This window comes from Bombina bombina, chromosome 2 (genome assembly GCF_027579735.1).
Source record: "Bombina bombina isolate aBomBom1 chromosome 2, aBomBom1.pri, whole genome shotgun sequence".
Lineage (NCBI taxonomy): Eukaryota > Metazoa > Chordata > Amphibia > Anura > Bombinatoridae > Bombina > Bombina bombina.
Genome location: NC_069500.1, coordinates 1,308,504,645 through 1,308,518,526, shown reverse-complemented (window position 1 = coordinate 1,308,518,526; position 13,882 = coordinate 1,308,504,645). Strand labels below are relative to the sequence as shown.

Below are 13,882 nucleotides of genomic sequence, written 5' to 3'. Positions count from 1 at the left end.
AATCCCCATTCCACTGACTGAGCATGCATAATTGCAGCGGTCTGAGATGCAGGCGTGCAAATGGCACTGTGTCCATTGCCGCTACCATTAAGCCGATTACCTCCATGCATTGAGCCACCGCAGGGCGCGGAGTGGAGTGAAGAACACGGCAAGCATTTAGAAGTTTTGATAACCTGGACTCCGTCAGGTAAATTTTCATTTCTACAGAATCTATAAGAGTCCCTAGGAAGGAAACCCTTGTGAGAGGAGATAGAGAACTCTTTTCTTCGTTCACTTTCCACCCATGTGACCTCAGAAATGCCAGAACTATCTCTGTATGAGACTTGGCAATTTGAAAGCTTGACGCCTGTATCAAGATGTCGTCTAGATAAGGAGCCACCGCTATGCCTCGCGGTCTTAGAACCGCCAGAAGTGAGCCCAGAATCTTTGTAAAAATTCTTGGGGCTGTAGCCAACCCGAAGGGAAGAGCTACAAATTGGTAATGCCTGTCTAGAAAGGCAAATCTCAGGAACCGATGATGAATCTTGTGAATCGGAATGTGAAGGTAGGCATCCTTTAAGTCCACTGTGGTCATGTACTGACCCTCTTGGATCATGGGTAAGATGGTTCAAATAGTTTCCATCTTGAATGATGGAACTCTGAGGAATTTGTTTAAGATCTTTAGATCCAAAATTGGTCTGAAGGCTCCCTCTTTTTTGGGAACCACAAACAGATTTGAATAAAAACCCTGTCCCTGTTCCGTCCGCGGAACTGGATGGATCACTCCCATTACTAGGAGGTCTTGCACGCAGCGTAGGAATGCCTCTTTCTTTATCTGGTTTGCAGATAATCTTGAAAGGTGAAATCTCCCTTGTGGAGGAGAAGCTTTGAAGTCCAGAAGATATCCCTGAGATATGATCTCAAACGCCCAGGGATCCTGAACATCTCTTGCCCACGCCTGGGCGAAGAGAGAAAGTCTGCCCCCTACTAGATCCGTTGTCAGATAGGGGGCCGTTCCTTCATGCTTTCTTGGAGGCAGCAGCAGGCTTTCTGGCCTGCTTGCCCTTGTTCCAGGACTGGTTAGATTTCCAGGCCTGCTTGGATTGAGCAAAAGTTCACTCTTGTTTTGAAGCAGAGGAAGTTGATGCTGCACCTGCCTTGAAATTTTGAAAGGCACGAAAATTAGACTGTTTGGCCCTTGATTTGGCCCTGTCCTGAGGAAGGGTATGACCCTTACCTCCAGTAATGTCAGCAATAATTTTGAATAAGGTCTGCCCCTTGAAAGGAATGTTGAGTAATTTAGACTTTGAAGTCACGTCAGCTGACCAGGATTTAAGCCATAGCGCCCTACGCACCTGGATGGCGAATCCGGAATTCTTAGCCGTTAGTTTAGTCAAATGAACAATGGCATCAGAAACAAATGAGTTAGCTAGCTTAAGTGTTCTAAGCTTGTCAATGATTTCAGTCAATGGAGCTGTATGGATGGCCTCTTCCAGGGCCTCAAACCAGAATGCCGCCGCAGCAGTGACAGGCGCAATGCATGCAAGGGGCTGTAAAATAAAACCTTGTTGAATAAACATTTTCTTAAGGTAACCCTCTAATTTTTTATCCATTGGATCTGAAAAAGCACAACTGTCCTCAACCGGGATAGTGGTACGCTTTGCTAAAATAGAAACTGCTCCCTCCACCTTAGGGACCGTCTGCCATAATTCCCGTGTAGTGGCGTCTATGGGGAACATTTTTCTAAATATAGGAGGGGGGGAAAACGGCACACCGGGTCTATCCCACTCCTTACTAATAATTTATGTAAACCTTTTAGGTATTGGAAAAACATCAGTACACACCGGCACTGCATAGTATTTATCCAGTCTACACAATTTCTCTGGCACTGCAATTGTGTCACAGTCATTCAAAGCAGCTAACACCTCCCCAAGCAATACACGGAGGTTCTCAAGCTTAAATTTAAAATTAGAAATTTCTGAATCAGGTTTCCCCGAGTCAGAGACGTCACCCACAGACTGAAGCTCTCCGTCCTCAGGTTCTGCATATTGTGACGCAGTATCAGACATGGCTCTTACAGCATCTGCGTGCCCTGTATCTCGTCTAACCCCAGAGCTATCGCGCTTGCCCCTTAATTCAGGCAATCTGGCTAATACCGCTGACAGGGTATTATCCATGATTGCAGCCATGTCCTGCAAAGTAATCGCTATGGGCGTCCCTGATGTACTTGGCGCCATATTAGCGTGCGTCCCTTGAACGGGAGGCAAAGGGTCTGACACGTGGGGAGAGTTAGTCGGCATAACTTCCCCCTCGACAGAACCCTCTGGTGACAATTCTTTTATAGATAAAGACTGATCTTTACTGTTTAAGGTGAAATCAATACATTTAGTACACATTCTCCTATGGGGCTCCACCATGGCTTTTAAACATAATGAACAAGTAGTTTCCTCTGTGTCAGACATGTTTGTACAGACTAGCAATGAGACTAGCAAGCTTGGAAAACACTTTAAAACAAGTTAACAAGCAATATAAAAAACGTTACTGTGCCTTTAAGAAAAACAAATTTTGTCAAAATTTGAAATAACAGTGAAAAAAGGCAATTACACTAACGAAATTTTTACAGTGTATGTAACAAGTTAGCAGAGCATTGCACCCACTTGCAAATGGATGATTAACACCTTAATACCAAAAACGGAATAATAAATGAAAAAAACGTTTTTAAAATTAGTCACAACAACTGCCACAGGTCTACTGTGGTTGTTACCCTCCTCAAACACGACTTTTGAAGCCTTTTGAGCCCTTCAGAGATGTCCTGTATCATGCAGAGGGAAGCTGAATGTCTCTGTCTGTAATTTTAGCTGCGCAGAAAAGCGCTAAAATAGGCCCCTCCCACTCATATTACAACAGTGGAAAGCCTCAGGAAACTGTTTCTAGGCAAAAATCAAGCCAGCCATGTGGAAAAAAACTAGGCCCCAATAAGTTTTATCACCAAGCATATATAAAAACGATTAAACATGCCAGCAAACGTTTTATATTGCACTTTTATAAGAGTATGTATCTCTGGTAATAAGCCTGATACCAGTCGCTATTAAATCACTGTATTTAGGCTTAACTTACATTAATCCGGTATCAGCAGCATTTTTCTAGCAAATTCCATCCCTAGAAATATGTTAACTGCACATACCTTGTTGCAGGATAACCTGCACGCCATTCCCCCTCTGAAGTTACCTCACTCCTCAGAATATGTGAGAACGGCAGTGGATCTTAGTTACTTCTGCTAAGATCATAGAAAACGCGGGCAGATTCTTCTTCTAATGCTGCCTGAGTTAAAATAGTACACTCCGGTACCATTTAAAAATAACAAACTTTTGATTGAAGAAAAAAAACTAACTATAATACACCACTCTCCTCTTACTACCTCCATCTTTGTTGAGAGTTGCAAGAGAATGACTGGATATGGCAGTGAGGGGAGGAGCTATATAGCAGCTCTGCTGTGGGTGATCCTCTTGCAACTTCCTGTTGGGAAGGAGAATATCCCACAAGTAATGGATGATCCGTGGACTGGATACACTTAACAAGAGAAAGCTCACTCTTTTTTTCATTTACACGGATTTTACTGAATACAAGACGCCCAACTAACCAGCCCTGACACAAACGCTCCCTTAGCCATCACTCAGGAAGATCAGAGGTGCAGGTTAACAATATAAAACCAATGACCCATTCCATCAGCACGTTATAAACCTTAAACATAATAAAAACATAATTTATGCTTACCTGATAAATTCCTTTCTTCTGTTGTGTGATCAGTCCACGGGTCATCATTACTTCTGGGATATAACTCCTCCCCAACAGGAAATGCAAGAGGATTCACCCAGCAGAGCTGCATATAGCTCCTCCCCTCTACGTCAGTCCCAGTCATTCGACCAAGAAACAACGAGAAAGGAGTAACCAAGGGTGAAGTGGTGACTGGAGTATAATTTAAAAGATATTTACCTGCCTTAAAACAGGGCGGGCCGTGGACTGATCACACAACAGAAGAAAGGAATTTATCAGGTAAGCATAAATTATGTTTTCTTCTGTTATGTGTGATCAGTCCACGGGTCATCATTACTTCTGGGATACCAATACCAAAGCAAAAGTACACGGATGACGGGAGGGATAGGCAGGCTCATTATACAGAAGGAACCACTGCCTGAAGAACCTTTCTCCCAAAAATAGCCTCCGAAGAAGCAAAAGTGTCAAATTTGTAAAATTTGGAAAAAGTATGAAGCGAAGACCAAGTTGCAGCCTTGCAAATCTGTTCAACAGAGGCCTCATTCTTAAAGGCCCAAGTGGAAGCCACAGCTCTAGTGGAGTGAGCTGTAATTCTTTCAGGAGGCTGCTGTCCAGCAGTCTCATAGGCTAAACGTATTATGCTACGAAGCCAAAAAGAGAGAGAGGTAGCAGAAGCTTTTTGACCTCTCCTCTGTCCAGAGTAAACGACAAACAAGGAAGAAGTTTGGCGAAAATCTTTAGTTGCCTGCAAGTAGAACTTGAGGGCACGAACTACATCCAGATTGTGTAAAAGACGTTCCTTCTTTGAAGAAGGATTTGGACACAAGGATGGGACAACAATCTCTTGATTGATGTTCCTGTTAGTGACTACCTTAGGTAAGAACCCAGGTTTAGTACGCAGAACTACCTTGTCTGAGTGAAAAATCAGATAAGGGGAATCACAATGTAAGGCTGATAACTCAGAGACTCTTCGAGCCGAGGAAATAGCCATTAAAAACAGAACTTTCCAAGATAACATTTTTATATCAATGGAATGAAGGGGTTCAAACGGAACACCCTGTAAAACGTTAAGAACTAAGTTTAAACTCCATGGTGGAGCAACAGCTTTAAACACAGGCTTGATCCTAGCTAAAGCCTGACAAAAGGACTGGACGTCTGGATTTTCTGACAGACGTCTGTGTAACAAGATGGACAGAGCTGAAATCTGTCCCTTTAATGAACTAGCTGATAAACCCTTTTCTAAACCTTCTTGTAGAAAAGACAATATCCTAGCGATCCTAACCTTACTCCAGGAGTAACCTTTGGATTCGCACCAGTATAGGTATTTCCGCCATATTTTATGGTAAATCCTTCTGGTAACAGGCTTCCTAGCCTGAATCAGGGTATCAATAACCGACTCAGAAAAACCACGTTTTGATAAAATCAAGCGTTCAATTTCCAAGCAGTCAGCTTCAGAGAAGTTAGATTTTGATGTTTGAATGGACCCTGTATCAGAAGGTCCTGTCTCAGAGGTAGAGACCAAGGCGGACAGGATGACATGTCCACTAGATCTGCATACCAAGTCCTGCGTGGCCAAGCAGGTGCTATTAGAATTACTGATGCTCTCTCCTGTTTGATTTTGGCAATCAATCGAGGAAGCAGCGGGAAGGGTGGAAACACATAAGCCATCCTGAAGTTCCAAGGTGCTGTCAAAGCATCTATCAGAACTGCTCCCGGATCCCTGGATCTGGACCCGTAGCGAGGAAGTTTGGCGTTCTGGCGAGACGCCATGAGATCTATCTCTGGTTTGCCCCAACGTCGAAGTATTTGGGCAAAGACCTCCGGATGAAGTTCCCACTCCCCCGGATGAAGAGTCTGGCGACTCAAGAAATCCGCCTCCCAGTTCTCCACTCCCGGGATGTGGATTGCTGACAGGTGGCAAGAGTGAGACTCTGCCCAGCGAATTATCTTTGATACTTCCATCATTGCTAGGGAGCTTCTTGTCCCTCCCTGATGGTTGATGTAAGCTACAGTCGTGATGTTGTCCGACTGAAACCTGATGAACCCCCGAGTTATTAACTGGGGCCAAGCCAGAAGGGCATTGAGAACTGCTCTCAATTCCAGAATGTTTATTGGAAGGAGACTCTCCTCCTGATTCCATAGTCCCTGAGCCTTCAGAGAATTCCAGACAGCGCCCCAACCTAGTAGGCTGGCGTCTGTTGTTACAATTGTCCAGTCTGGCCTGCTGAATGGCATTCCCCTGGACAGGTGTGGCCGATGAAGCCACCATAGAAGAGAATTTCTGGTCTCTTGATTCAGATTCAGAGTAGGGGACAAATCTGAGTAATCCCCATTCCACTGACTTAGCATGCATAGTTGCAGCGGTCTGAGGTGTAGGCGTGCAAAAGGTACTATGTCCATTGCCGCTACCATTAAGCCGATCACCTCCATGCATTGAGCTACTGACGGGTGTTGAATGGAATGAAGGACGCGGCATGCATTTTGAAGTTTTGTTAACCTGTCTTCTGTCAGGTAAATCTTCATTTCTACAGAATCTATAAGAGTCCCCAAGAATGGAACTCTTGTGAGAGGAAAGAGAGAACTCTTCTTTTCGTTCACTTTCCATCCATGCGACCTTAGAAATGCCAGAACTAACTCTGTATGAGACTTGGCAGTTTGAAAGCTTGAAGCTTGTATTAGAATGTCGTCTAGGTACGGAGCTACCGAAATCCCTCGCGGTCTTAGTACCGCTAGAAGGGCACCCAGAACCTTTGTGAAGATTCTTGGAGCCGTAGCCAATCCGAATGGAAGAGCTACAAACTGGTAGTGCCTGTCTAAGAAGGCAAACCTTAGATACCGGTGATGATCTTTGTGGATCGGTATGTGAAGGTAAGCATCCTTTAAATCCACTGTGGTCATGTACTGACCCTCTTGGATCATGGGTAAAATTGTCCGAATAGTTTCCATTTTGAACGATGGAACTCTTAGGAATTTGTTTAGAGTCTTTAAATCTAAGATTGGCCTGAAAGTTCCCTCTTTTTTGGGAACCACAAACAGGTTTGAGTAGAACCCTTGTCCTTGTTCCGACCACGGAACCGGATGGATCACTCCCATTGTTAACAGATCTTGTACGCAGCGTAGAAACGCTTCTTTCTTTATCTGGTTTGTTGACAACCTTGACAGATGAAATCTCCCTCTTGGGGGAGATAATTTGAAGTCTAGAAGGTATCCCTGAGATATGATCTCTAGTGCCCAGGGATCCTGAACATCTCTTGCCCAGGCCTGGGCGAAGAGAGAGAGTCTGCCCCCTACTAGATCCGGTCCCGGATCGGGGGCTCTCGGTTCATGCTGTCTTTGGGGCAGCAGCAGGTTTCCTGGCCTGCTTGCTTTTGTTCCAGGACTGGTTAGGCTTCCAGCCTTGCCTGTAACGAGCAACAGCTCCTTCCTGTTTTGGTGCAGTGGAGGTTGATGCTGCTCCTGTTTTGAAATTCCGAAAGGGACGAAAATTAGACTGTCTAGCCTTAGCTTTGGCCTTGTCTTGAGGTAGGGCGTGGCCCTTACCTCCCGTAATGTCAGCGATAATTTCTTTCAAACCGGGCCCGAATAAGGACTGCCCCTTGAAAGGTATATTAAGTAATTTGGACTTAGAAGTAACATCAGCTGACCAGGATTTTAGCCACAGTGCCCTGCGTGCCTGTATGGCGAATCCTGAGTTCTTAGCCGTAAGTTTGGTTAAATGTACTACGGCCTCCGAAATGAAAGAATTAGCTAGTTTAAGGACTCTAAGCCTGTCCGTAATGTCGTCTAGCGTAGAGGAACTAAGGTTCTCTTCAAGCGACTCAATCCAAAATGCTGCCGCAGCCGTAATCGGCGCGATACATGCAAGGGGTTGTAATATAAAACCTTGTTGAACAAACATTTTCTTAAGGTAACCCTCTAATTTTTTATCCATTGGATCTGAGAAAGCACAGCTATCCTCCACCGGGATAGTGGTACGCTTAGCTAAAGTAGAAACTGCTCCCTCCACCTTGGGGACCGTTTGCCATAAGTCCCGAGTGGTGGCGTCTATTGGAAACATCTTTCTAAATATTGGAGGGGGTGAGAACGGCACACCGGGTCTATCCCACTCCTTAGTAACAATTTCAGTTAGTCTCTTAGGTATAGGAAAAACGTCAGTACTCGCCGGTACCGCAAAGTATTTATCCAACCTACACAGTTTCTCTGGTATTGCAACAGTGTTACAATCGTTGAGAGCTGCTAAGACCTCCCCTAGTAGTACACGGAGGTTCTCCAATTTAAATTTAAAATTTGAAATATCTGAGTCCAATCTGTTTGGATCAGAACCGTCACCCACAGAATGAAGCTCTCCGTCCTCATGCTCTGCGAGCTGTGACGCAGTATCAGACATGGCCCTAGCATTGTCAGCGCACTCTGTTCTCACCCCAGAGTGATCACGCTTGCCTCTTAGTTCAGGTAATTTAGACAAAACTTCAGTCATAACAGTAGCCATATCTTGTAATGTTATCTGTAATGGCCGCCCAGATGTACTAGGCGCCAAAATATCACGCACCTCCCGGGCGGGAGATGCAGGTACTGTCGCGTGAGGCGAGTTAGTCGGCATAACTCTCCCCTCGCTGTTTGGTGAAATTTGTTCACATTGTACAGATTGACTTTTATTTAAAGTAGCATCAATACAGTTAGTACATAAATTTCTATTGGGCTCCACCTTGGCATTGGAACAAATGACACAGATATCTTCCTCTGAGTCAGACATGTTTAACACACTAGCAAAAAACTTACAACTTGGTTATAATCTTTTTTAGCAAAAAACGTACTGTGCCTCAAAGAGGTACTAACGATTAAATGACAGTTGAAATAATGAACTGAAAAACAGTTATTGCATCAAATTTTAAAACAACACAACTTTTAGCAAAGGTTTGTTCCCATTAGTAAAAAACAACACTAATTAAATTTGTACATAAGAAAAACAAAACAACGTTTTTTATACACAGTCACTATAAGAATTCTCACAGCTCTGCTGAGAGAATTTACCTCCCTTCAAAGAAGTTTGAAGACCCCTGAGATCTGTCAGAGATGAACCGGATCATGCAGGACATATAAAAGTAGCTGACTGGAATTTTTTGATGCGTAGCAAAGAGCGCCAAAAACGGCCCCTCCCTCTCCCACACAGCAGTGAAGAGAAACGAAACTGTCACAATTAAAGCAAAAAACTGCCAAGTGGAAAATAATGCCCAAACATTTATTCACACAGTACCTCAGCAATGTAAACGATTCTACATTCCAGCAAAAACGTTTAACATGAGAATAGTTATTAAAAGGATTAGTGACCTTAACACAGTAGTTCCGGTGAAATACCATCCCCAGAATACTGAAGTGTATACATACATGTCATTTTAACGGTATGGCAGGCTTTTCTCATCAATTCCATTCAGAAAATAAAAACTGCCACATACCTCAATGCAGATTCATCTGCCCGCTGTCCCCTGATCTGAAGCCTTTACCTCCCTCAGATGGTCGAGAACAGCAATATGATCTTAACGACTCCGGTTAAAATCATAGTAAAAAATCTCTGTCAGATTCTTCCTCAAACTCTGCCAGAGAAGTAATAACACGCTCCGGTGCTATTTTAAAATAACAAACTTTTGATTGAAGTCATAAAAACTAAGTATAATCACCATAGTCCTCTCACACATCCTATCTAGTCGTTGGGTGCAAGAGAATGACTGGGACTGACGTAGAGGGGAGGAGCTATATGCAGCTCTGCTGGGTGAATCCTCTTGCATTTCCTGTTGGGGAGGAGTTATATCCCAGAAGTAATGATGACCCGTGGACTGATCACACATAACAGAAGAAAAGGACGTTTTGAACGGTTGATACAATCCAATTAAAAAATTTCCAGGCTGAATAGTATAAGAGTTCTTATTGTAAAATGGTTGATCTTTTACACAGAAACTTAAAATAAATATATAAAAAAGATTTTTTTTTTTATGGATTATGTGGATAATGGTCAGACATGAAACATTTAAATAGCTGATAAGGTTACATTTAAGTAAATGTCAAAATAGATATAGTACCTTAGAGAGATCAGCAACATCGTCAATGACTTTGCAATCTTCTTCATCTTCTAAGTCACAGCTAAATTCCTTTTGCTTTTCTAGCAGTTTGTGGTACTCCTAGATAAACCAAAGAGATGGGTAGTGCAGGCACATGGGTATTTAAATGAAACCTTTATAAAACTATTACAGGCTACACACTATCTGACAGGGCATGCCACAGCACATGGGTATTTAAATGATACCTTTATAAAACTATTACAGGCTACGCACTATCTGACAAGGCATGCTACAGCACATGGGTATTTAAATGATACCTTTATAAAACTATTACAGGCTACGCACTATCTGACCAGCATGTCACAGCACATGGGTATTTAAATAATACCTTTATAAAACTATTACAGGCTATACACTATCTGACAAGGCATGCTACAGCACATGGGTATTTAAATGATACCTTTATAAAACTATTACAGGCTATACACTATCTGACAAGGCATGCTACAGCACATGGGTATTTAAATGAAACCTTTATAAAACTATTACAGGCTACGCACTATCTGACAGGGCATGCTACAGCACATGGGTATTTAAATGATACCTTTATAAAACTATTACAGGCTACGCACTATCTGACAGGGCATGCTACAGCACATGAGTATTTAAATGATACCTTTATAAAACTATTACAGGCTACGCACTATCTGACAGGGCATGCTACAGCACATGGGTATTTAAATGATACCTTTATAAAACTATAACAGGCTACACAATATCTGACAAGGCATGCTACAGCACATGGGTATTTAAATGATACCTTTATAAAACTATTACAGGCTACGCACTATCTGACAGGGCATGCCAGGGAACATGAGTATTTAAATGATACCTTTATAAAACTATTACAGGCTACACACTATCTGACAGGGCATGCTACAGCACATGGGTATTTAAATGATACCTTTATAAAACTATAACAGGCTACACAATATCTGACAAGGCATGCTACAGCACATGGGTATTTAAATGATACCTTTATAAAACTATTACAGGCTACACACTATCTGACAAGGCATGTCACAGCACATGGGTATTTAAATGATACCTTTATAAAACTATTTCAGGCTACGCACTATCTGACAGGGCATGCTACAGCACATGAGTATTTAAATGAAACCTTTATAAAACTATTACAGGCTACACACCATCAGACACAGCATGCTACAGCACATGGGTATTTAAATGATACCTTTATAAAACTATTACAGGCTACACACCATCAGACACAGCATGTCACAGCACACAGGTTTTTTAAATGATACCTTTATAAAACTATTACAGGCTATACATTATCTGACAAGGCATGCTACAGCACATGGGTATTTAAATGATACCTTTATAAAACTATTACAGGCTACACACCATCTGACAAGGCATGCTACAGCAGATGGGTATTTAAATGATACCTTTATAAAACTATTACAGGCTACGGACTATCTGACAGGGCATGCCACAGCATATGAGTATTTAAATGATACCTTTATAAAACTATTACAGGCTACGCACTATCTGACAGGGCATGCTACAGCACATGGGTATTTAAATGATACCTTTATAAAACTATTACAGGCTACGCACTATCTGACCAGCATGTCACAGCACATGGGTATTTAAATGATACCTTTATAAAACTATTACAGGCTATACACTATCTGACACGGCATGCTACAGCACATGGGTATTTAAATATGTTTATAAAACTATTACAGGCTACACACCATCAGACACAGCATGTCACAGCACATGGGTATTTAAATGATACCTTTATAAAACTATTACAGGCTACACACTATCTGACAGGGCATGCTACCGCACATGGGTATTTAAATGAAACCTTTATAAAACTATTACAGGCTACACAGTATCTGACACGGCATGCTACAGCACATGGGTATTTAAATGAAACCTTTATAAAACTATTACAGGCTACACACCATCAGACACAGCATGCTACAGCACATGGGTATTTAAATGATACCTTTATAAAACTATTACAGGCTACACACTATCTGACAGGGCATGCTACAGCACATGGGTATTTAAATAATACCTTTATAAAACTATTACAGGCTACACACCATCAGACACAGCATGCTACCGCACATGGGTATTTAAATGAAACCTTTATAAAACTATTACAGGCTACACACTATCTGACAGGGCATGCTACAGCACATGGGTATTTAAATGATACCTTTATAAAACTATTACAGGCTACACACTGACAGGGCATGCTACAGCACATGGGTATTTAAATGATACCTTTATAAAACTATTACAGGCTATACACTATCTGACAAGGCATGCTACAGCACATGGGTATTTAAATGATACCTTTATAAAACTATTACAGGCTATACATTATCTGACAAGGCATGCTACAGCACATGGGTATTTAAATGATACCTTTATAAAACTATTACAGGCTATACATTATCTGACAAGGCATGCTACAGCACATGGGTATTTAAATGATACCTTTATAAAACTATTACAGGCTACGCACTATCTGACAGGGCATGCTACAGCACATGGGTATTTAAATGATACCTTTATAAAACTATTACAGGCTACACACTATCTGACAGGGCATGCTACAGCACATGGGTATTTAAATGATACCTTTATAAAACTATAACAGGCTACACAATATCTGACAAGGCATGCTACAGCACATGGGTATTTAAATGATACCTTTATAAAACTATTACAGGCTACGCACTATCTGACAGGGCATGCCAGGGAACATGAGTATTTAAATAATACCTTTATAAAACTATTACAGGCTACACACTATCTGACAAGGCATGCTACAGCAGATGGGTATTTAACCCCTTAAGGACCAGCGACGTACCCTGTATGTCGCTGGCCTTTTTCTGGGACTTGATTGTTTTATAGCGTGGTCTTGCCACCAGCGTTGCAACTGCTCTATTCCACAAAGCCTTCTGGAGGGAGGGCATTAATAGCGTGTTCTTGCTAGACTTGTGCTATTATGTCCTGAAAAAACCGTTAACGACCAGTGAAATACAGGGTACATTGTGGTCATTAAGGGGTTAAATGATACCTTTATAAAACTATTACAGGCTACACACTATCTGACACGGCATGCTACAGCACATGGGTATTTAAATGATACCTTTATAAAACTATTACAGGCTACACACTATCTGACAGGGCATGCTACAGCACATGGGTATTTAAATGATACCTTTATAAAACTATTACAGGCTACACACTATCTGACAAGGCATGCTACAGCACATGGGTATTTAAATGATACCTTTATAAAACTATTACAGGCTACACACTATCTGACAAGGCATGTCACAGCACATGGGTATTTAAATGATACCTTTATAAAACTATTTCAGGCTACGCACTATCTGACAGGGCATGCTACAGCACATGAGTATTTAAATGAAACCTTTATAAAACTATTACAGGCTACACACCATCAGACACAGCATGCTACAGCACATGGGTATTTAAATGATACCTTTATAAAACTATTACAGGGTACACACCATCAGACACAGCATGTCACAGCACACAGGTTTTTTAAATGATACCTTTATAAAACTATTACAGGCTATACATTATCTGACAAGGCATGCTACAGCACATGGGTATTTAAATGATACCTTTATAAAACTATTACAGGCTACACACCATCTGACAGGGCATGCTACAGCACACGGGTATTTAAATGATACCTTTATAAAACTATTACAGGCTACACACCATCTGACAGGGCATGCTACAGCACACGGGTATTTAAATGATACCTTTATAAAACTATTACAGGCTACACACCATCTGACAGGGCATGCTACAGCACACGGGTATTTAAATAATACCTTTATAAAACTATTACAGGCTATACATTATCTGACAAGGCATGCTACAGCACATGGGTATTTAAATGATACCTTTATAAACCTATTACAGGCTACACACTATCTGACAGGGCATGCCAGGGAACATGAGTATTTAAATGATACCTTTATAAAACT

The 13,882-nt window shown here is 41.8% G+C and overlaps 1 protein-coding gene across 1 annotated transcript in view; it reads right to left on the bottom strand.

Annotated features, from left to right (window-relative positions):
- EVC (EvC ciliary complex subunit 1) overlaps positions 1-13,882 on the bottom strand; it is a 561,189-nt gene that overhangs the window by 180,815 nt on the left and 366,492 nt on the right. Inside the window, exon 10 of the mRNA XM_053700301.1 lies at positions 9,828-9,926. Coding sequence (XP_053556276.1) covers positions 9,828-9,926 — 99 coding nt within the window. The remainder of the gene's footprint in view (positions 1-9,827; positions 9,927-13,882) is intronic.